The 21,907-nt window shown below is 44.4% G+C and overlaps 3 protein-coding genes across 3 annotated transcripts in view; 1 reads left to right on the top strand and 2 right to left on the bottom strand.

The window, feature by feature from the left end:
• LOC306930755 (uncharacterized protein) overlaps positions 1-21,907 on the top strand; it is a gene marked incomplete at both ends in the record, with an annotated part of 49,475 nt that overhangs the window by 14,952 nt on the left and 12,616 nt on the right. Inside the window, 3 exons of the mRNA XM_079511850.1 lie at positions 4,423-4,635; positions 8,936-9,018; positions 10,354-10,522. Coding sequence (XP_079367976.1) covers positions 4,423-4,635; positions 8,936-9,018; positions 10,354-10,522 — 465 coding nt within the window. The remainder of the gene's footprint in view (positions 1-4,422; positions 4,636-8,935; positions 9,019-10,353; positions 10,523-21,907) is intronic.
• On the bottom strand, positions 14,056-16,698 carry LOC306931159 (uncharacterized protein). Its single transcript, XM_079512371.1, has 4 exons — positions 16,425-16,698; positions 15,599-15,634; positions 15,338-15,484; positions 14,056-14,578 (listed from the first exon to the last, which is right to left on the bottom strand). Exons 1-4 carry the CDS (start codon positions 16,429-16,431, stop codon positions 14,349-14,351), a joined length of 420 nt encoding a protein of 139 aa, XP_079368497.1. The 5' UTR covers positions 16,432-16,698; the 3' UTR covers positions 14,056-14,348.
• Positions 16,749-21,262, bottom strand: LOC306931431 (uncharacterized protein; the record flags this gene model as incomplete). Its single annotated transcript, XM_079512832.1, has 6 exons — positions 21,105-21,262; positions 20,854-20,933; positions 20,553-20,763; positions 19,302-19,498; positions 16,987-19,211; positions 16,749-16,754 (listed from the first exon to the last, which is right to left on the bottom strand). Exons 1-6 carry the CDS (start codon positions 21,236-21,238, stop codon positions 16,749-16,751), a joined length of 2,853 nt encoding a protein of 950 aa, XP_079368958.1. The 5' UTR covers positions 21,239-21,262.

Below are 21,907 nucleotides of genomic sequence, written 5' to 3'. Positions count from 1 at the left end.
TTTGTGTCTGCAACGACAATTTAGAAATCGTGAAATCTCACACTAGCCAAATGGTTGTATTTGAAATGTTTTTGCTTGTATTTTCCCATTTCTGCCCAGCTAATTTAAGGACATCACCACCATCAATGAGTGTAATTGTCTATTCACAACTTCAGCCATATGCATGCACGCACGCACGCACACACACACACACACACACACACACACACACACACACACACACACACACACCCAAGCGCACACACGCGCACAGCTGCTTGCTAACTCCCTATTATTAACCTTTGACAAGCATTACATCAGCTGTGGCAGAGAACACCCATTAGCTTTCTACCAGTTCAATGGGGCTGTGGAGCGCATCTAGAGATGCCTCTCATGGCATCGGGTTCGGCGAGGCCCTAGACACTGCTGCCTGACCGACCGGCTTGGTCAGTCGCACTGATTAACCTTCCGCCAGCTTGTCACTCACGGCTGTGGTGGAGCACACTGATTTATTGTGGTCGACACAATGAGGATGGAGGAGTAGCCGCAGGGAGTGTTGTTCCCGACCGCGGCACCTCTCTGGGGCCTATAGGGCTCCAGGTGCTGGAAGGAAGGAAGGAAGGAAGGCTGGCCAGCCTGGCCTCTGCATGCTTCCTCCTCACCTCCCCTGATCTACAGCTCCCCTATGCAGCCTTTGCCCTCACCTTGTCCACCCGCTCTATCCATCCCTTCTCTCTCTCTCTCTCTCTCTCTCTCTCTCTCTCTCTCTCTCTATCTCTCTCTCTCTCTCTGAAGCACCCTGTGGCTCAGGAACGGAAACAAACATGCATTTTAATAAAGGATGCATGGGTCCACAGAGGATAGCATGGGGCAGGCGTGGTCTTACTGGTGGTACTGTGTGGGAGAGAGCTGAAGAATATAGAATCTGGCACATTGTCTTCAAAGTTTTAATGGGAAACACAACTTTTTGGTCCGCAGACCTTTATTAGATTATCTTGCTTGTTATGGTAAGATGATCAGGTTAAGGTCTTCAGAACTTTGGGTTTCCCTCCCCATTACATATTGTTTTTGCATTTGAAGACAGTGTGCCAGCCTTTTTTTCTTCGTCGATCGGCCCAGTGCTGCTGCTGCTGAGCAAAAGTCTTTCTAGCTGGAGATTAAATGAACAAAGCTCGTTTTAGAGAATTGAAGATGAAATGAACAAAGTCGTTAAGTTGGAGCAGGTTTCCTCTGGGCTCAGGTACCCGGCGGGCACTGTGACTGTGAGTGACGTCCAAAAAGGTGCTCCCTCGCAAACTATAGCGCTGGCTCTACTAATACAGTACTAGTAGTACTGTACGAGTTGCTCGCATTAAAGTGAAATATGAGTGAGATACGACGGAGAATATGACTTCAACAGGCTTTAGGAATTATACCACTGAAATGACATAACTGTAAAACAAATTGTATTAAAGGAAAGAGCACAGAGGCAGCACTTAATGTAGATCTGAGACACAAGTCACAAGGGGGAAAGAATGTACACAACACTATTGGCTGTCCTGCTCCATCCACACTGGGCCGCACTGCTCCATGCACACTGGGCCACTGCGCAGTGGCTCAGGGGATAGAGTGGCTGGATGGTAACCGCAAGGTTGCCAGTTCGAACCCGGGCTCCCCCATAGTTGGTGTCGAAGTGTCCTTGAGCAAGACACTAAGGGCCTTTCTCGGCCCCACCTCTCTCCCTGTGTTTTAGGCCATTAAACACAGACACAAGACAAACGCAAGACAGGTGTCTTGAATTTGTGAACACAGCGCAGTAAGGCCACCCCCTCCTGGTGCTGCGGCCATCTTGGATCCTAAAACACAGGGAGAGGGGTGGGGCCGAGAAAGGCCATTAAGCCAGGCTATAATTGCTCCTGATGTGCTGGTTGGTGCCTTGCATGGTTTCTGCCGCCATCGGTGTATGAATGTGTGTGTGACTGGGTGAATGTAATGCACAATCTATGTAAAGCGCCTTGGATAAAGGCGCTATATAAATGCACCATTTACCATTTTATCACATTGTCACATTGTGCCTGGCTGAGAGGCATTTTAATGAGTAACACTATATATATATATAGGCCTATATTGCATTACATAGCATCCATCTGATGCTACATATAACCTGGTCTCCGAGATCCACCTGACCTGTAACCTAGCAACGGCCTAATTATGAATGGCGTTAGGGACTTGGTAGAGGGAAGCGCGAGGGCTGGATTTGAACCATGGGAAGAGTGTAGCGTCCCCATAACGCAGCAGTGGTGGAAAAGTACTCAAATGTTTTACTTAAGTAAAAGTATAAATACTGCAATGTAGATGTACTCCGTTACAAGTAAAAGTCCTGTATTCAAAATGTACTCAAGTAAAAGTACAAAAGTATTGGCATAAAAATGTACTTAAAGTACTGAAGGTAAAAGTACTCATATTGCAGAATGTCCCATTTCACAAGTTCAAAATGTGTACAAAATCTTTGTATGCATTGTGAGCTTGCAGATCAGCTATTTTCAAATGGCCAAAATGTATATAGGGCTGGAGTGGTTAATGAATGTTTATTGTTTTCTAATCAAAATTACAATTTCCAAAGTAACTAGTAAGTACAGTTTTCAAATAAATGTAGTGGAGTAAAAGTACAATATTTTGATCCAAAATGTAGTGAAGTAGAAGTGAAAGTATTGGAAATTGGAAATACTCAAGTAAAGTACAAATTCCTCAAAATTGTACTTAAGTACAGTACTTAACCCATTTAGACCTAAGTCTTCTAACTCATGAGTTTTCAGAAAAACCTATGTTTCTATATCAGTGATTCTCAAACTATTTCATGTCAAGGACCCCAGAAATTATATGTAATTGGCTGCCGACCCCCATCAGAAAATATGTTGTTCCAGGGACCCCCAGAAGCAAAGATTCGAGTTAAAAACTTTATAGCAGATCTACAAGCTAGTGCCATGCTATGAGCTTGTAGATCTGCTATTTTTCAATAGCTAAAGTATAACATAATGCTTTAAAACACCAAAAGGGGTTCCAGCCCAGAATGGGTTGAGTAAATGTATTTAGTTACTTTCCACACCTGTAACGCAGCCGTGACTTACTGATTTGCTGGTCAGCAGCCGCAGCACACCAGTGCTAATCTTGTTATGTAGCTGCACTCCCTCTCTCGCTCAGTGTGGACTACAATGTGACATGTTGTGAGCTTATTCGATCAGCTATTTGCCTATAGATTTAGATAGCATTTTCTCAGTCAAATGTTGGGATGCTCATCTCGAAAGAAGGTAGGATGTCCCACATTGTCCACACACTGTTCTTAAGCTCCCAGTAGTATTTATCAGAGATAATATTCATCTCACCGCTGCATTCTTTGCACGCAGCCGGCGTTGCACAACGGCTGAGTTGTGCATGGACAGAGGGTACTGTATTAGTGACCTCAATGACCTTAACAGTCTATTATTTAGGCTTGCTTTGGTGAAATGAAATGAAATGAAATGATTACTATATTTACCCAGGGTATCTGGGCTAAGCTAAATCAAGACCGCTCTGCAATCCGTTCGGCCACCGCTGCCATTGTTCATTGTTCATTGTAAAGGAACCTTCACTGCTGCTTAGTGCCATCTCACGTCCACACTCGCGTGGAGTCACGGACACACAAGACACAAATACGATCTCACACCAGTTGTTTGTGTTTGAGTGGTGCTATAGCCACTCCTATTGACGGCTATGTGTGTCCCTGTCTGCCTGGTGTCACTGTTGCGCAGCCTAACACACACACACACACACACACACACACACACACACACACACACACACACACACACACACACACACACACACACACACACACACAGGCCAGGGAGGAGGGCTTGTACAGTACAATACAGTACTACAGCACGAGTACAGTACAGCACCACTCAGTTCAGACAGGTCTGATTTTCTTTTCTGAAGTGTCAAGCATAATGTCTCTCTCATCAGTGCCCATACCCAAGGCGGGGTTGGCGAAAGGGCCTTTCTGTGTGGCGTTTGCATGTTCTCCCCGTGTCCCCCTAGGGTAGGTACCCTCACAAAAAACATGCAGTAATCCTGGTCTCTAAACTACCTCCCCCTGGCCAGCCGGGGCACCTGATGGAGGGGAAAGGAACTGGTTGGAATAACGTGTTCCTTCCATGCGCTACGTCCAACCAGGGAAACTCCCCCCTGTCAGGTGTAAAGGAGCAACTTGGACACTCATGCATGAAGGAAGCATGAGTTCAAGTCCGTTGCTCTCCCTAGGTTGGCGGAGGGTGTGTAGAGCCCAGGATCACATTAGATAATTGACACAGGGGTGAAAAATGGGTTACAAAATCGTGGGATAAAAATTATTTAAAAAAAAGCATAATGTCTCTCTCTCTCTCTCTCTCGCTCTCTCTCTCCCCCTCCCCTGTTTGTCCCCACCAGCTCTCAGCAGGAGACGGTCCACTCTGGTGGTGCCCATGTTGCGCCACCACCGAGGACGGAGGCCGACAGAGCACCGGAGACTCTCCACCGCTGTGCTTCTGACCGTGGAGCATGAGAGACTGAAGGAGCTGGCCAGGAGCGCCATGGAGGAGCAGAGGAGGCAGCCCGCTGCTGCTTTTGACGCCGAGTTATTCTACAACGTCTATCTGGAGAGTAAGACGGTTATTATCAGCCATTTATTATATATAGCCACACCCACCAGTGTTATGGCATTTGACCATAATGCAGCAGACTGCGGCCATCTTGCCCTTAAAGATGGCCGCAAAGATTGTACTTTTTTCTGTTTTGTATGTGTCTATGTAGTTAATATTACTCTAATAGACCCTCAGGTGTGGTTAGAATATTGAAATATGTCTTCCCTGACTATTTTTGGTTTCTCAAAAGGCCCAATCGACGCCCAGGTCAAAAGGCCCAATCGAAATGACAGTGATATACTGTAGTGACATCGCAATATCATGCCTCCCCCTTTATTATACAACAACAGCCTGTGGATGCGGCTTCAGTTCAGGTGGATCACCGACCATCACATGTGGCCACATAAAAACATAATTTGAACACTTTCTGTAAACTTTTTTGAAAAAAGTCTTTCTCCTAATCATAGTACCTGATGATCATGTTATAGGGGGGGAAATCACGGCTTTAAGTTGATGGCAGGGTGGTAACTAGCCGCTATTTGTCATTGACCGGTGAACCAATATTCTCCAACGCTTGCTCCAGCCGCCCACCCCTCTAGACCAAAAACCACGCTGGCTCGGCCAGGCTAAACAACGTCAAACTCACCAACATTACAGCATGTACGAAAAGCTTGAATTATCCTCTTTCAAATTCTATCTGCAAAGTTCCCTAACACTGGGTCTGCATAGTCATACTGTAGCCCCCTGGTTCCCTAACACTGGGTCTGCATAGTCATACTGTAGGCCCCTGGTTCCCTAACACTGGGTCTGCATAGTCATACTGTAGGCCCCTGGTTCCCTAACACTGGGTCTACATAGTCATACTGTAGCCCCCTGGTTCCCTAACACTGGGTCTGCATAGTCATACTGTAGGCCCCTGGTTCCCTAACACTGGGTCTGCATAGTCATACTGTAGCCCCCTGGTTCCCTAACACTGGGTCTGCATAGTCATACTGTAGCCCCCTGGTTCCCTAACACTGGGTCTGCATAGTCATACTGTAGCCCCCTGGTTCCCTAACACTGGGTCTGCATAGTCATACTGTAGCCCCCTGGTTCCCTAACACTGGGTCTGCATAGTCATACTGTAGCCCCCTGGTTCCCTAACACTGGGTCTGCATAGTCATACTGTAGCCCCCTGGTTCCCTAACACTGGGTCTGCATAGTCATACTGTAGCCCCCTGGTTCCCTAACACTGGGTCTGCATAGTCATACTGTAGCCCCCTGGTTCCCTAACACTGGGTCTGCATAGTCATACTGTAGCCCCCTGGTTCCCTAACACTGGGTCTGCATAGTCATACTGTAGCCCCCTGGTTCCCTAACACTGGGTCTGCATAGTCATACTGTAGCCCCCTGGTTCCCTAACACTGGGTCTGCATAGTCATACTGTAGCCCCCTGGTTCCCTAACACTGGGTCTGCATAGTCATACTGTAGCCCCCTGGTTCCCTAACACTGGGTCTGCATAGTCATACTGTAGCCCCCTGGTTCCCTAACACTGGGTCTGCATAGTCATACTGTAGCCCCCTGGTTCCCTAACACTGGGTTTGCATAGTCATACTGTAGCCCCCTGGTTCCCTAACACTGGGTCGGCGGAACCAAGGGGCCAGTGAGGCTATTCAACATTGAAGCGCTGGGCCCTAGTGGTAGGAGGAGGGACTACAGGCGGACCTGTGGATTCATGACCGGGAAACCCAGTGCAGCTGGGCTTTAACATTGAGCGCTCGGTTGCACTTCCGCATTTGACCACCAAAATGTGGTGGTCAAATGCGGAAGTAGACGTTCTGAGACGGCACTTCCGGCAGTCTTCCGGGTGCTTCAAAACGCCACTGAGCAACTTCCACTGACATGAATAGCTGGGGGGGCGGAGCTTTGCGCCAGTTCAGTCTCTAGCCTTTTATATACTCTATGGGCGAAACCCATTCGTGGGTCGCAGACACATTTTTATGGGTCCCTTTTATTTATTTTTTGTTTCCTACATTTTGGTTTTAATTATAATATTATTGTTTTGAAACATTTTCAAAAATCATCATAAAAAAGCTGTTTCATGAATTAAAAACAAATTCAATGATTTTCAATGAGCAATTTCATGAATAAATCAAAGAAAAATCGAATTCCAAACAAATGTTTAAGTAGTAGTGAAAAATAGCCCATCTACAGGCTCACAACGTGGCGAGAAGCGACATGTGAGCTAACTGAGCTTGTAGATAGATATAGTTTGGGTCCTGGGGAGACATAACATTTCTCTTTTAGGTCACATGCAGGCTCAAAAGTTTGGGAACCACTGCTGTATAGTCTTTGAGACAAATTCTGTTTGAAATCCTTTGCACTACTGTACGTTGCAACTCAAGTGCAGCTAATACATCTCAGCGGGAGCAATCATTACCAGCATAATAGAAGAGAATTGAATCAAGCTGGCTGTAGCCAGGCTGTGACTTCAGAGGACCGCCCAAAGGCCTCTTCTAGTGAGCACACACATCTCTCTGAAACTGCTACCGTACCACTCCTGCAGGCCATTTCTGTAATTCGAAGCATGTTCTTTGTGAACCGGCTGCAGCCCGCGGTTGAATATGGATACGGGTGGAAAGAATAAGGGTTAAAACGAGTCAAACTGTGTTTTAGCACTGGTGCGGTAATTTGGACTGGCTGGTATCTATAAGCCAAGGGAGTCCAAACTTTTTTTCAAAGGGGGCCATGTATGAAAACCTTTAGGGCCGACTGCATTAGCTTCGTTAACCATAGCGGTCATGGAATTCACATGTCATTTGAGACACATGGAAATGTGAATTCCGCGATCGGGATGGTTTACCAGGCTACGATCTCCTACTCATACTGTACCTTTGGACCATAAGGAAGTCACATACAAATCCAACTGTTTTTTTTGAGTGGTGCAACCACTCCTATAGACGGCTATGTGTGTGACTGTGTCCCTGTGTCCGAGCACGGAAATAGCGTTTGTTCACCACCAAGTGTCACTGTTGCACAGCCTAACACACAGACACAGACACACACAGGCAAGGGAGGAGGGCCAGTACAGTACAGTACAGTACAGTACAGTACAGTACAGTACAGTACAGTACAGTACAGTACAGTACAGTACAGTACAGTACAGCACCACTCACTTCAGACGGGTCTGATTTTTATTTTATTTTTACTACGCTTACCGCCATTGCCGTTGATCAATGGCAATTGTGCTTTTATAGCGCTTTCGATCGGTCAATCCATAATGCTACTTGCGTTAGCATCGGGTAGCTACCTGTTGTTGTCATGACAATGGATCGCCCATCTTAGATCGTCCTCGCCATAATAATCTGTTTCTTTCAATCGCCTGTATCTCCTATTCCTTGTCCCAGATGGCATTTTTGGTCAAAACAACGTTTCTTTGATGGCGCAGAGCCGACAATGTGGACCTCTCCACTGCCCCGGTATAGATCCATCTTGTAAATAAGGCCTGTCCAGGACCTGTTCAGCTTCCTAGGTTATGTTCACTTCCAGTAGTCTGGAAATTCATAAATCATAATTTATCAATAAATGCTAGCGATCTAAGTTTTCGATCAGCTTTTTTCACATGCATGTACTGTATTTCTCCAATAAATTGTCTTTTGTTCAAAAGGCAGTGTAGCCAAATGTAACCAGGCATGAAAAGGTCTTTATTGTAATAAAATAATCTTGACATCTTGAGAACACAAGTAACAACACAAGTAACAAGCAGTTAGGAATCCTTAAAGGGATGGTGACATAAAACAAAAAGTTGTTGTAATCTTTCTTTTTTTTGTAGGTTTAGGTTAGGTAGAGAAAACTCCAGACCACAGCAAATCCACTGAATGTTCAAAGTTCAGGTTGTGTGGGTGTAATTGAGGTCATAAAACCTAAAATAAATTAAATGTAATGTCATGAAACCTTTAGATATTCAACTGAGAAATAGCCTATGCCCAGGGTAATTTCAAAACACAAAATGTGTGTGTGTCTGTCTGTCTGTCTGTCTGTCTGTCTGTCTGTGACTGTGTGTGTGTACAAAATATTCCCCATGCATGCGGGGGGGGGGGGGGTTGTTGTCATGTTTTCCATGGGCATTGGGTAAGGTCATCATTGATCATTTATTTATGGAATATAAAATGGTTGTGTGATTACGTTTCGCGTCTGACCTGTAATTTACATTCCAGTTCATCAAGTCCGTGGTCTCCTCTCCCGTGTCACTCCCTCGTCTCTCTCTATTATTGACTGAGTGTCCGTCCCGCTGTCCGCCACCTCTGTTAATGTTGTTGTCTGTCTCCTTCGCTGGCAGGAGAAGAGGTCAACTTTGCCCTGTTCAATTATGTATTGGAACAGAACAGGATGATTGAGGAGATGACCGGAGACACGGAACAGGTATTTGCTGAGAGTGTGTGTGTGTGTGCGTGTGTGTGCGTGTGCGCGTGCGTGTGTGTGTGGGGAAAGTGCTACATGGCTTCTGTCAGACTAATGTATTCAATGGACTGAATGTAACTACATTTAATGGCACGCACGATATTTATTTTGTATAAGCATTGCCAATTGGCAATTTACCCCGGCTTTTCAATCGAAAACTAGAGTTCTCAACAGACCCGAAAATTCAGATCTTACCCCCTATGCCAAAACACCAGCGCTCACCCAGCAGTCTGCTGTCACCCAGGTGGATGCGTGCACGCCCTAAAGGGCGAGGTTGCTTCTCGCCCTCAGGCGTCTTACTGGTAATAATAAATCTGTGTGTTTTGGTTGTGTGCACGCGTGTCTGTCTGTTTGTGTGTGTGTGTGTGTGTGTGTCCGTGCTCTTGCATGTGTTCCAGTACTTGGCATGCTTGTGTTGTGCTGTTTTTTTTTGTCTTTCGCCTTTATTTTATATTTTTTATGGAGGGCACTGGAAAGCACCAAACGGAGGCAGCAGCTAGCGCTTCTGAGTTCGGAGCTCAACCATTGATTTAAGTTGGGGAAATTAGAATAATCTTCACCTCCCGTCCATATTTTTGGACTCTCTAACTGCACACCTCAACATTTGGCAAGTTTAACATTATTTTTAGGCAGTTTTTGTTTTGCTTTTATTCAAGGAGAGGGGAATAGAGTGTAGAGACACAGTAAGCTGATAGGTGAAATAGCAATGCAACACAGGCCTCAGGCCAGAATCGAACCAAGGGACATGATTTGTCGGCTTAATGCAAACTAGAAATGCACTCTGTCGAGGTGCCAATTTGCGCCTTGCACACAAGTAGGCTATACATGGCCTACTTGCGCGCAAGCAGAGCGCGCAAGTACGGCTACTAACAGCAGTTGTCTATTACAACTGCTGTTCTAAATCCTTTAGACCCGTTATTGACCTTATACCAACCTTGAAACGTACCTTAGTTACGTCACCATCAACAGCCAATAAGGGACCACCATTCATACCCCGACAGACAGACAGACAGACAGACAGACAGACAGACAGACATACATACATACGTTTTAAGAAACCCAACCCGAAGGTGTGGATGCAAATTCTGATTGGCCGGAATGAGACCTAAAAATGACAATGAATGGACAATTTTGTGTCATAGTCAAAATAATTACGTCAAATGTTGCGTCATAGTGTAAATACAAACATTGCGTAACACAAACATTGATGACGAAGGTTGTGATTGGCCGGAATGAGATAAGATGATAAAATCACTCCACACGGGTGTGATTTTATTTCCCCGGTTACTGTTGCAGCTCGCTCAACGCATGGAGCAGCAGCAGACGGCAGCCTCTGTGGAGGGACAGCTTCGGAACGCCCGGGCCAGCGAGACAGCGCTCGCTCACCGGTACACCGAAGAGGCCTTCGGGCAAATCCAAGTGAATGTGGAAAGGTCTGAGCGGATCCTCGACCTTGTCAAAGCAGGTATGTATACAGTACATTACACCAGACACCCTAGTGTGTGTGCGAGCTAGGGCGGCAGACGGGGATTTGAAAAATGCCCTGAGATGTCAACGGTTCAAAGAGTGATGGAAATCTTGAGCCCTCCAGAACTATAGCAGCAGGTTGCACTGGTGTTGGTTACAGGTGTTGATAAACAACCAAGATGTACTGTTCACAACACAAATCTTCTCTTCTGGGGGTCCCTGGGACGACACATCAATACACATCAATTTGGGGGGGATCATTGACATGAAAAAGTTTAAGAACCAGAGGACTCGATCAGAACTGAATGTATATCAAATACGATGCAATGCAAATGGCTCGGATACATTTCTCATGTTTATTTGAGAACACTGGTGTGTTTCGGCAGTAGCCTTCTTCAGAGCAGACTGAGCAGACTTTAGTTGGTTTATGAGTTAAGTTATTGTCAAAGCTGAGCACCCACTGCCTTAAACAAAGGGCAGTTTCCAGACGAAAGCGCATGCACTGTTTTTTCTTTCTTTATGATGCAAATGGCGTTATCATGATGATTCAATATAAATCCAGGTGTCCTAGCAACAGCTATAGTGAGACTGAAACACAGGAAAGCTACAGGCAATAATCAAGATCACATGACTCTGATAAAGTACGGATTTGTGTGATGTTTGGACAGAATCTGTAGGAGGCCTCGTGGTGGAGCTATAACAGGCCTATGTGAAAGATTTGGAGGCAGAGGTTCTGCTCTGGACGTCTAGGAGTCTGTGTGCAGACTGTGCACAGACCGCTTCGACCGAGCCAGTGGTGCCAGAGATTAGCTGTACACAGACAGACGGACGGATGAAAACGCGTGCGCGCACACACACACACACACACACACACACACACATACATGTAAAGGTCACATTCTGGGGACCCGTGACTGGACACTACCATGTGGGAACCCCCCTTTCTAGACATGGTACGCCTCTGAGAAAAATCATACATGCTCAGAAAAAAATCAGGAATCAGAATATCACTTTAAATTAGCAATATTCAATACTTTTCCCCCCAGACCTGACTGAATCCTCCCATTTGGGGACCCACAGGTATTCCACCTTTCTGGGGACACCATAACACACTTTCATGCCAGACTTTCTGGGGACTCCATATCATAACACTCAAACAGATAGTCCATTCTTTCTGGGGACAACACTCAATAACAGTTTCAGACTTTACTCTCCTTCTGGGGACTCCATATCATAACACTCAAACAGATAGTCCATTCTTTCTGGGGACAACACTCAATAACAGTTTCAGACTTTACTCTCCTTCTGGGGACTCCATATCATAACACTCAAACAGATAGTCCATTCTTTCTGGGGACAACACTCAATAACAGTTTCAGACTTTACTCTCCTTCTGGGGACTCCATATCATAACACTCAAACAGATAGTCCATTCTTTCTGGGGACAACACTCAATAACAGTTTCAGACTTTACTCTCCTTCTGGGGACTCCATATCATAACACTCAAACAGATAGTCCATTCTTTCTGGGGACAACACTCAATAACAGTTTCAGACTTTACTCTCCTTCTGGGGACTCCATATCATAACACTCAAACAGATAGTCCATTCTTTCTGGGGACAACACTCAATAACAGTTTCAGACTTTACTCTCCTTCTGGGGACTCCATATCATAACACTCAAACAGATAGTCCATTCTTTCTGGGGACAACACTCAATAACAGTTTCAGACTTTACTCTCCTTCTGGGGACTCCATATCATAACACTCAAACAGATAGTCCATTCTTTCTGGGGACAACACTCAATAACAGTTTCAGACCTTACTCTCCTTCTGGGGACTCCATATCATAACACTCAAACAGATAGTCCATTCTTTCTGGGGACAACACTCAATAACAGTTTCAGACTTTACTCTCCTTCTGGGGACTCCATATCATAACACTCAAACAGATAGTCCATTCTTTCTGGGGACAACACTCAATAACAGTTTCAGACGTTACTCTCCTTCTGGGGACTCCATATCATAACACTCAAACAGATAGTCCATTCTTTCTGGGGACAACACTCAATAACAGTTTCAGACTTTACTCTCCTTCTGGGGACTCCATATCATAACACTCAAACAGATAGTCCATTCTTTCTGGGGACAACACTCAATAACAGTTTCAGACTTTACTCTCCTTCTGGGGTCTCCATATCATAACACTCAATCTGATAAAGTGTTCCCAGTCTGGGCCCTCCCCCTATGAAGAACATTCATGGGTGGCCCGCAATGAATCCTGGTACCCAGGCCAGGGCCCAGAATTTGGTGTGACAGCCCTGACTCCAGTGCAACATCAGTGCAACATTACTGCAGCTTTTTTCCAACCACAAATGAACAATCAAATATATTTATTTTTGTTAGGTCTCACAGTGCAATGTTACACAACAGCACATGTACATCCACACTGGGTCCTTGAGTATATAGTCAATAACTGCACAACTTATTGAGGAGTAAGCCTTACATACAGTATGAACAGCTTTTTATTTTTAATATTACAAGGCCTTTGAACGCTAAATATTCTTTCATTTGATCCCTCTAAAGTATGACAGTATCACAGGGTAAAGCAAAGCTTTTTATTGCGAGTATTAGTGAAAGATACACTTCAAACTGAAGCAAAGCAACACTAAAAGGCCAACAACCTAAGAGTTATAAAACAAGATAGAGACATTGAACTGAAAAGAAATCAAAACCGTTGGTACATACATACATACATACAGAGGGACAGAGACATGGATCTCATGATGGTAAAAGGTCACTGTTCGACACAAATCCATTTGCTGGTGCCACACTCAATGGTATCAAAGCCTACGACCTTCAGTTTGAATTGACAATGATAACCAAACGTCATGCTACATTGCATATGCCCCCAACAATCGAAGAATGGACATACAGTACAGTCACGCCTAATGTAGCATCCTTGGCCACTGAAAAACATCACCCTTCAAACCAATGGCCATATTCACATGGCAGCCCTTTTGCTCTTAGTCATGTCATATGGCTGCCATGTGAATATGGTCAATTGTGTACACGTGGGAAAAAAACAGCATCAGATAGCCTAATCTCTTGAGCAATATTTGGTTCAGTCATTATTGGAACGCTAATGGACTGAAAATAAATTAACATCTGATAGCTCAGGGAAGTAAACATTAGACTAAACATACATTAAACCAAAAAAACAAAAACAAAAACAAGATTTGGCTTAATGGATGGAGGCTGGGACTATTTGCTTTTAAAGAGGATTGACAGCCCTCCAAAGCTCCATGTCTCTGATCCCGTGATGAAGAGAGACAACCAACCAAGAAGTGCATATAAGGTATGCTCTTTCCGCTTAGCTTATAATTAATGCTTGTTATCACCCTGAGTTACCATATTGACCATTATCAGGAAGCACACTGGCAAACACTGACCTTTAGTTTGAACAAACTACAGTGGTTCATGAGGAGGCACACCCAGACCTATTATTCTTAGAAATTGAACGTAAAGCAGAGACTGCACCAAACACGGCAGTACAAACAATACTGAAGCCTCTCCACTGCATCATTACAATGGAGCGGGGTCATAATAGTAAGTGTAAATAGAAAATAGACAAATAGTAAAAACTAAGGTCTAAATGAGCCCATTCATTTTCCCCATAGCTTTTTGTAAAAGTCTATGTTGATCCTGTGAAATTTAATACCCTTTGTTTAGTGTTTGTTTTTCTTCTAATTATGTAAATGTCTATGGAGAAAATGAATGGGCTCATTTCAGAGGAACAAGTAAACCCCGCCCACTTGTCAGCGCTACTGTCTACCTCCTCCCGACATCTTTCTTTTCAAGGCAGCGATTCTGTTCTTCACATAGAATTTTACGGCCTTCCAGTCCCTTTCTTTAAGTCCCGGCTCTGCCGCGAGGCATCTATCGCAGGCCGTTTTATCTGGCACCTTGTAGATGAGGATATTTGTCCTGAGGTGCTTCTCCACTGCTGCCTGCTCCTCTGCTGTCCAGGGCCTCCTCTTCCTTTGTTGCTGTCCTAAAAAATAAAAAAAATAAAAGAAATTAATCACTTAAACCCCATCACGGTAATGTAGGGAAAGCTACCACTGAAAATCGCAGATCGACAAGCTCACAATCGATCAGCTATTTTCAGCCGAAGCTTTCCCCCACTCTAACAGAAAAGACTAGCATTGAGCCCTGAGGGACTCCGGATACCCATATGAGGTTCAAGAGGTTAATACAAGCCTGATTCCGGTGAAGTTGGGACGCTTTGTAAAACTTGGATAAAACATAATGTGATAATTTGCAAAGCCTATTTGACCTATATTCAATTGAATACAGTACAAAGACAAGGTACTTGTATTGTCTTTGTACTGTATTCATCTGAATATAGGTCAGACTATCGAGAATATACCTGGACGTTTCTGACAGCTGTGATAGATGCTCTCAGACACCAGCTAACATGAGGACTTTTAAGACCAAAAATGATAGACCCAAGCACATGACTGCACGTTAGTACGTAAATGATGTAAATAATGCACAATGTGTCGATAGACTTGTGAACTGTGTTGCTATTACTAATGCAAATGTGGAATAAATTGTATAAAAAAAGATGAGCATAGTCTAATTTGATTGTATTTTATTGATGATATCAGTAATAGCTACATTAATTTCTACCACAGGACATAGATCAGTCAATTTTTGATTTGCCAGTATGGTCTTGTTTAATTTGTTTAGACCGATTTCCTGAACGCTGACATTACCGCACACACAATGTACTGTCGAGTGTCCATACCGGTCTTTGGCTCCCAGTGTCCATCCGGCTCCGACTGTGTCTCTCCCTGCGTCTCTCCCTCTCCAACCGACCCACTCCCTTTAGCAACTGTTTCATCCGGCTCCGACTGTGTCTCTCCATCTTCTGCTGATCCACTCACACCAGAAACTATAGAAAGACAAGATAAACATTAATCTGCATGTAAAGGGACTGTAAATACCACTGCCGTAGACACATGAAGCCCTAACAGGCAGCATTTGGGTAAGGGTACAATATCCTCACCTCTGATTGGCTCCGTCTCTCCAGAAACACCAGAAACTAGAGAAAGACAAGATAAACATTAATCTGCATGTAAAGGGACTGTAAATATGATTGTGTCTCTCCATCTCATACAGAGGGGAAACACTAATGTCTGAATGAGTCTCCGTCTGGCATCTAGATAGTTAGGAACACAATGGACCCTTATGGGTCTGTAACTCTGACAGTGGACAAATGGAACCAAATGGACCCTGACGGGTCGAATTGGTTCCATTTGTACACTCCGACTAAAATGATTGTTTTTCTATGGATTACTCGCCCATCCCATGGGAGAAACTCTTTGTGTCCCCAAGGGAACCAAATTATTGACTTAGGAATGTGACGAAAAGAAAATAATCTCCATGAATTCAACTCTATGGGGTGAAAATAGTTTTTTTTGGCGGTGAACTATCCATTTAACATTGATTTTACAATATAAATTGGGCTAAAAGGGATATAAATGCCATTACATGGGGTTACGTAGCCTAATGCATGTCAACAAGGGGGTGGCCCTTAAGAATCACTGCTAAAAACGTTAAAAATAATAAAAAAGAAAAGATGTTTACAAATGGGTGTCTGCAGGCTAATACATGTCACTTTGGGGGTCCCGGACAATAAAAACCACTGCTCTGTGTAATGTAATGTCTGCCGTCTCAATCTATAATATATTTTGAGTCAATTTCAAATAGAGATGGAAGACGCTCTCCTGGAGATGTATCAAGAACACATGGGCCAAGAACAGCAATGGAGGAACGGCAGATAAAGTGTGGTTGCTGTAAATATGTAATAGAAGATGAATCAAAGAACATACCTTCCATGTCCTCCTCAGACTCCTCGGCATATGCATATTCTGAAAAGATAAAAGTTCATACCTGCTTTAAATACTGTATGCCAATTTAAAGCTCAAACACAGAGTGTAAAATGTAAATGAAATAAAAAAACATGGTTTGTGTTTTGTATCAGAGCCACATATCGGACAAATTGAGCTGATGACTTGTACAGTGCGAGTACCCTAGGTCAGTGGTTCCCAAACATTTTAGCCAGTGACCCGAAATAGAAATTAGCCCGGGACTGAAGGTCGCTTATTTCTCCCGTTTGAAAATCCATTTCATAGCCCCGTATGGCTGATATGCTCTTATGACTAACAAAGCCAAACACGCCGCTACCCAGTTACAGTGGAGGGTTTTTTAGTCATAAGAGTGCATATCATCCATACGGGGCTATGAAATGCGGAATTATCATTTAAATTAATTTCAAATTCATGAAATGTTTAGCTATTTTTGGCCTACTTAAAAACAAAATATATGGGGACCCAAACTTTTTAGTGACATTAAAACAAGGCAAGCCCCCCCCCCCCCCTGGAAATCTCCAACCCGCCCCTGCTCCATCGCCATGAGCACTTTGCTGATCCTAGCAAGCTGAGTGGTGGATTCTGGCAAACGGTAGAATTTGGCATGGACTCTTATGTTGTGGCCCATGAAAGTAGCCAGCTGGTCCATCTCAGTGTCCTTCAGGTTCAATACAGTGGACAGTGTTGCCAACTGCTTCCTGAGTTTTGTACCTGTCATTGAATTTGGATTCTTGAGATTACACGCTTTGACCAGATCTCTGAGAGTATCTGACCCTCGATAATACGTGGGTTTGTAGGGTGTAGCAAACATATATGGATTATCTTCGAGGATGCCACATTTTGATCTGCTTGCACAGAGCAGCTCCAGTGATGCTACCATTGGTGGGCTTAGGAGGATGGGCACCTTCTTGGTATTCTTTCCTCTCACTTCGACTCTGGAGAAGTGTCGGCACAGATCTTTCTCAAGGTCAGAGAGAGCATAGTTTATGTCTTCGTGACTTTCTGTTTGAACTCGTTCCAGGAATGCAGATAGGGGCATTTTTGATAACTCCCCTTGCCTGCGCCTGTTGAACAGGAGAATCTGAGTTAGAGTTACCTTGCACAGCTTCCTCCAGTTCGCCACTGTCTGTGCACACTTCAGGTCCTCAACATCCTGCTGCTGCTGCTCATTCAGGAAATCATGCAGTCGTTTGACATCTTTTGTCAGGGGCAGGAGCAAAGGGGTATTATAGTTTGCCTCATCCAGTTTCCTCCTACATTTCCCTGCCACTACCTCATTCCACTTTGCGTCATATATTCTTCCGAAGGTCTTTGCCTCTTCTGCTGCTGCCGTGTCCCCACTGATGAGTGCACTACTCTCCAGGATCATAGAGATTCTCTTCAGGCCTTGTCCAAGCCGTACTGGAAGTGATAGAGCTTCTTTTTTTCTTGTTTTGGTTACTGCTGTGTGTAAGACTGCCTTGACTGTGTATTCAAAGTTCTGTGGCATGATATATTCCTTGATAGTTTTTAAATGAGTTACCTCACTGCCATAACAAACAAGTCGACCCAGCGTCCTCATGCTTTGGCGGATGTATTCATGTTTTGTAGGATCGTATCCGTGCTTGTTGTACTGATACTCTCCATACCTCAAAATGCACGAGTCTGATTTCACTGTATTTGCAATCTCATCCTGGTTCATCTTACATAACACTTTCCAGAGTCCATCGGGCACCGTGCGGGGGTGGGGTAAGGCATAGGCACCCAGGGCTTGAACACGACCTCTACCTGGTTGGGCTTTCTCATCGGCTGGTTTAGCAATGCAATTACGCATGTGTCTCCACAGTGCATGTCTGCGGTGTAGTCCTTGGCAGTACACACAGGGCAGGTAGTCTTTCCCTTCTACTTCTTTTTGTGGCTGCTTCCGCACGACCAATGTACCAGTACCCGCTTCCAAAACTTGGGCATTATGTACGAAGTTTCCTTTGTTACGAAGTAATTCTAAATGATTTCGCCTTTCTCTAGAACCCTTAGGAAAATTCATTGCTAATGCTACTTCTCTCTCCTTTTTGTGAACATTCTCCAAGTGCCTTGCAATTTTGATGACAGGTACCTCACAAAACAAACAGTACTGTTTCTTGGTGTACCTACGAGATCCGTCCCATTTCTTCTCTACGGCAGGAATGGACACGGAGGCTCTTTGATGGGAACCAAGAGTACTTCTGTCACTACCGACGGTTGCTTCTTCATTACCGTGACGTTCCTGCCTCTTTGTCGTGTCTTCCGAGAGGTGTTTGTTGCCGTCTCTGACCACATTGTCCTCCTCTAACTCACCCAGGTCAGACTCCTCTGAATCGACCTCTTCGTTGTGTGGTGGAGAATATGTTTTGTCATCTAGGTCAGACACTGAAGACAGGTCATCCTCGCATGATGCATCACCCAGGTCAGACACATCGAGATCTTCATCGTGTGATGGAACATATGGTTTGTCATTCAGGTAAGACACTGGAGAGACGTCATCCAGGCATGTTTGGAGACTCTGGTCAGGAGCACCTGAATAGTCTTCTTCTGAAGAGGACAGAGAAGGGTCAGTCTGAGGTTTGGAGACAAGACAGTCTTTGCCCTTGCTTCGGACAGCAGCAGTACGCAGAGAAGTAGTGGTATGAGGTTTGGAGAGAACACGGTCTTTGAGAGGAGGCAGAGAGTCATCACGTAAGCGCTTGGCGCTGAGCTGGAGAGGGCCTTCTGAAGACCTCTTCCTTCCACGATCTGTAAGAATCAAACGTGAGGATCAGAAATGTACACTTGAGTTGCAAAAGTTACAACGCACTGACAAGAGTCGCAGCCCCGTTTACTCACTTGAGGAGGGGTGTTTGTCTTGTGCTGTGGCGGTAGGATGGCTGTCAGATGCACAGTCAGAGTCTGGCAGTGGATGAGCAGCAGGCATAGCGGGGACACTAGGAGGTTTGGAGAGAACACGGTCTTCGGGAAGAGGCAGAGAGTCATCACGTAAGCGCTTGGCGCTGAGCTGGAGAGGGCCTTCTGAAGACTTGCTCCTTCCACGAGCTGTAAGAATCAAACGTGAGGATCAGAAATGTGCACTTGAGTTGCAAAAGTTACAACGCACTGACAAGAGTCGCAGCCCCGTTTACTCACTTGAGGACGGCTCTGGCTTTTCATGTGCTGTGAGAGCAGGAGGCAGAGGGGTGACCGATGGAGCTTTCACCACTTTCTTTCTGCAGAGGCAGGACACAATAGAGTCATCTCCCCATTAAAGGAGCCATATTCACTCAATCGCTTTCATAAGTATTACTTGTTATGATTCTTGAAATCCTCTACAACCAGAGAGCTGGATTTTGTCTTTGTTCAACACATGTCAGTGGTGTTTTGGCCGGAGTCTTGTTGACCTACCTTGACTTCTTGGTCTTGTTTTTTGGCAGCTTTCTTTTAATGTTCACATTCTTGACAGAACACACCATCCCATCAGAGTATTTTAACATGCATGTCCCTGCTGTCAACACACAGAAAAACATGGACATTTTCATCACTAATACTATGTCTACTTTATGCCATCATGCAGTGGTGATAAGTACTAAAATGTATGAGCAGATCTGCAAGCTCAGCGTTGTGAGCTTGTAGGTCGGCTTCTTTCAAATAGCCTACGTATAAAGTAGTGGTTAATGTGTGTTTTGCAATTTACAACACTGTCTTTGTGACAGTTTCAGTGATTCAAACCTTTCTCGTTGACTTTGGTTACTTTTGCTGAATAGTAGCGAGAGTCTGTCCACTGGCCAAGGACACACTCTCCTACACGGAAATCCTGGAAAACAAAATAGCAGGGTCATTACACCTTTTAAAACCCATATAAATAACAAACCAATTGTCAGTTAACACATAAATACGGGTATATCGCAAGAACATCTTATGCTGAAATTTGCTAATGCCTCTCACCATCAGAGAGTCGTCACGTGATCGATTGGTGCTGAGCTGGAGAGAGCCTTCTGAAGACCTCTTCCTTCCACGAGCTGTAAGAATCAGACGTGAGCATCAGATTGTACACTTGAGTTGCAAAGGTTACAACGCACTGACAAGAGTAGCAGCCCCGCTTACTCACTTGAGGAGGGGTGTTTGTCTTGTGCTGTGGCGGTAGAATGGCTATCAGATACACGGTCAGAGTCTGGCAGTGGATGAGCAGCAGGCATAGCGGGGACACTAGGAGGTTTGGAGAGAACACGGTCTTCGGGAAGAGGCAGAGAGTCATCACGTGAGCGCTTGGCGCTGAGCTGGAGAGGGCCTTCTGAAGACTTGCTCCTTCCACGAGCTGTAAGAATCAAACGTGAGGATCAGAAATGTGCACTTGAGTTGCAAAAGTTACAACGCACTGACAAGAGTCGCAGCCCCGTTTACTCACTTGAGGACGGCTCTGGCTTTTCATGTGCTGTGAGAGCAGGAGGCAGAGGGGTGACCGATGGAGCTTTCACCACTTTCTTTCTGCAGAGGCAGGACACAATAGAGTCATCTCCCCATTAAAGCTGCCATATTCACTCAATCGCTTTCATAAGTATTACTTGTTATGATTCTTGAAATCCTCTACAGAGAGCTGGATTTTGTCTTTGTTCAACACACGTCAGTGGTGTTTTGGCCGGAGTCTTGGTGACCTACCTTGACTTCTTGGTCTTGTTTTTTGGCAGCTTTCTTTTAATGTTCACATTCTTGACAGAACACACCATCCCATCAGAGTATTTTAACATGCATGTCCCTGCTGTCAACACACAGAGAAACATGGACATTTTCATCACTAATACTATGTCTACTTTATGCCATCATGCAGTGGTGATAAGTACTAAAATGTATGAGCAGATCTGCAAGCTCAGCGTTGTGAGCTTGTAGGTCGGCTTCTTTCAAATAGCCTACGTATAAAGTAGTGGTTAATGTGTGTTTTGCAATTTACAACACTGTCTTTGTGACAGTTTCAGTGATTCAAACCTTTCTCGTTGACTTTGGTTACTTTTGCTGAATAGTAGCGAGAGTCTGTCCACTGGCCAAGGACACTCTCCCCTACACGGAAATCCTGGAAAACAAAAGAACAGGGTTATTACACCTTGAAAGGGTAAGACCACTTTTGTAGAGGTTTGGGTTGTATAGTTACCTTACCATGATGTAACTCCAAAGTGGACAAGAAATCAAAAATAATTGCTCCAGTGATTAGAAATTGATAATTCAAAATATGCTCCTCATTGACTTACATTGTATTCTGAAACAAAGTCACTTTTTTAGTAAGTAAATGAATGCAAAGAAAGTTGATTCAGGCAATATAGAGCTTCACCAAACCCAGTGCTGGTTTTTATTTTAATAAAAATGTCAACGTCCTGTTCATTTTACTATTTTAAGATCCGATCCGGGTTTTCTTCCTAATAAAAACATTGACATTTTTATTTAAAAAAATAAACCTTTTAAATAAACCA

The sequence above is a fragment of the Electrona antarctica genome (genome assembly GCF_951216825.1).
Source record: "Electrona antarctica genome assembly, chromosome: 10".
NCBI lineage: Eukaryota > Metazoa > Chordata > Actinopteri > Myctophiformes > Myctophidae > Electrona > Electrona antarctica.
This window is presented reverse-complemented; position numbering and strand designations above follow the sequence as displayed.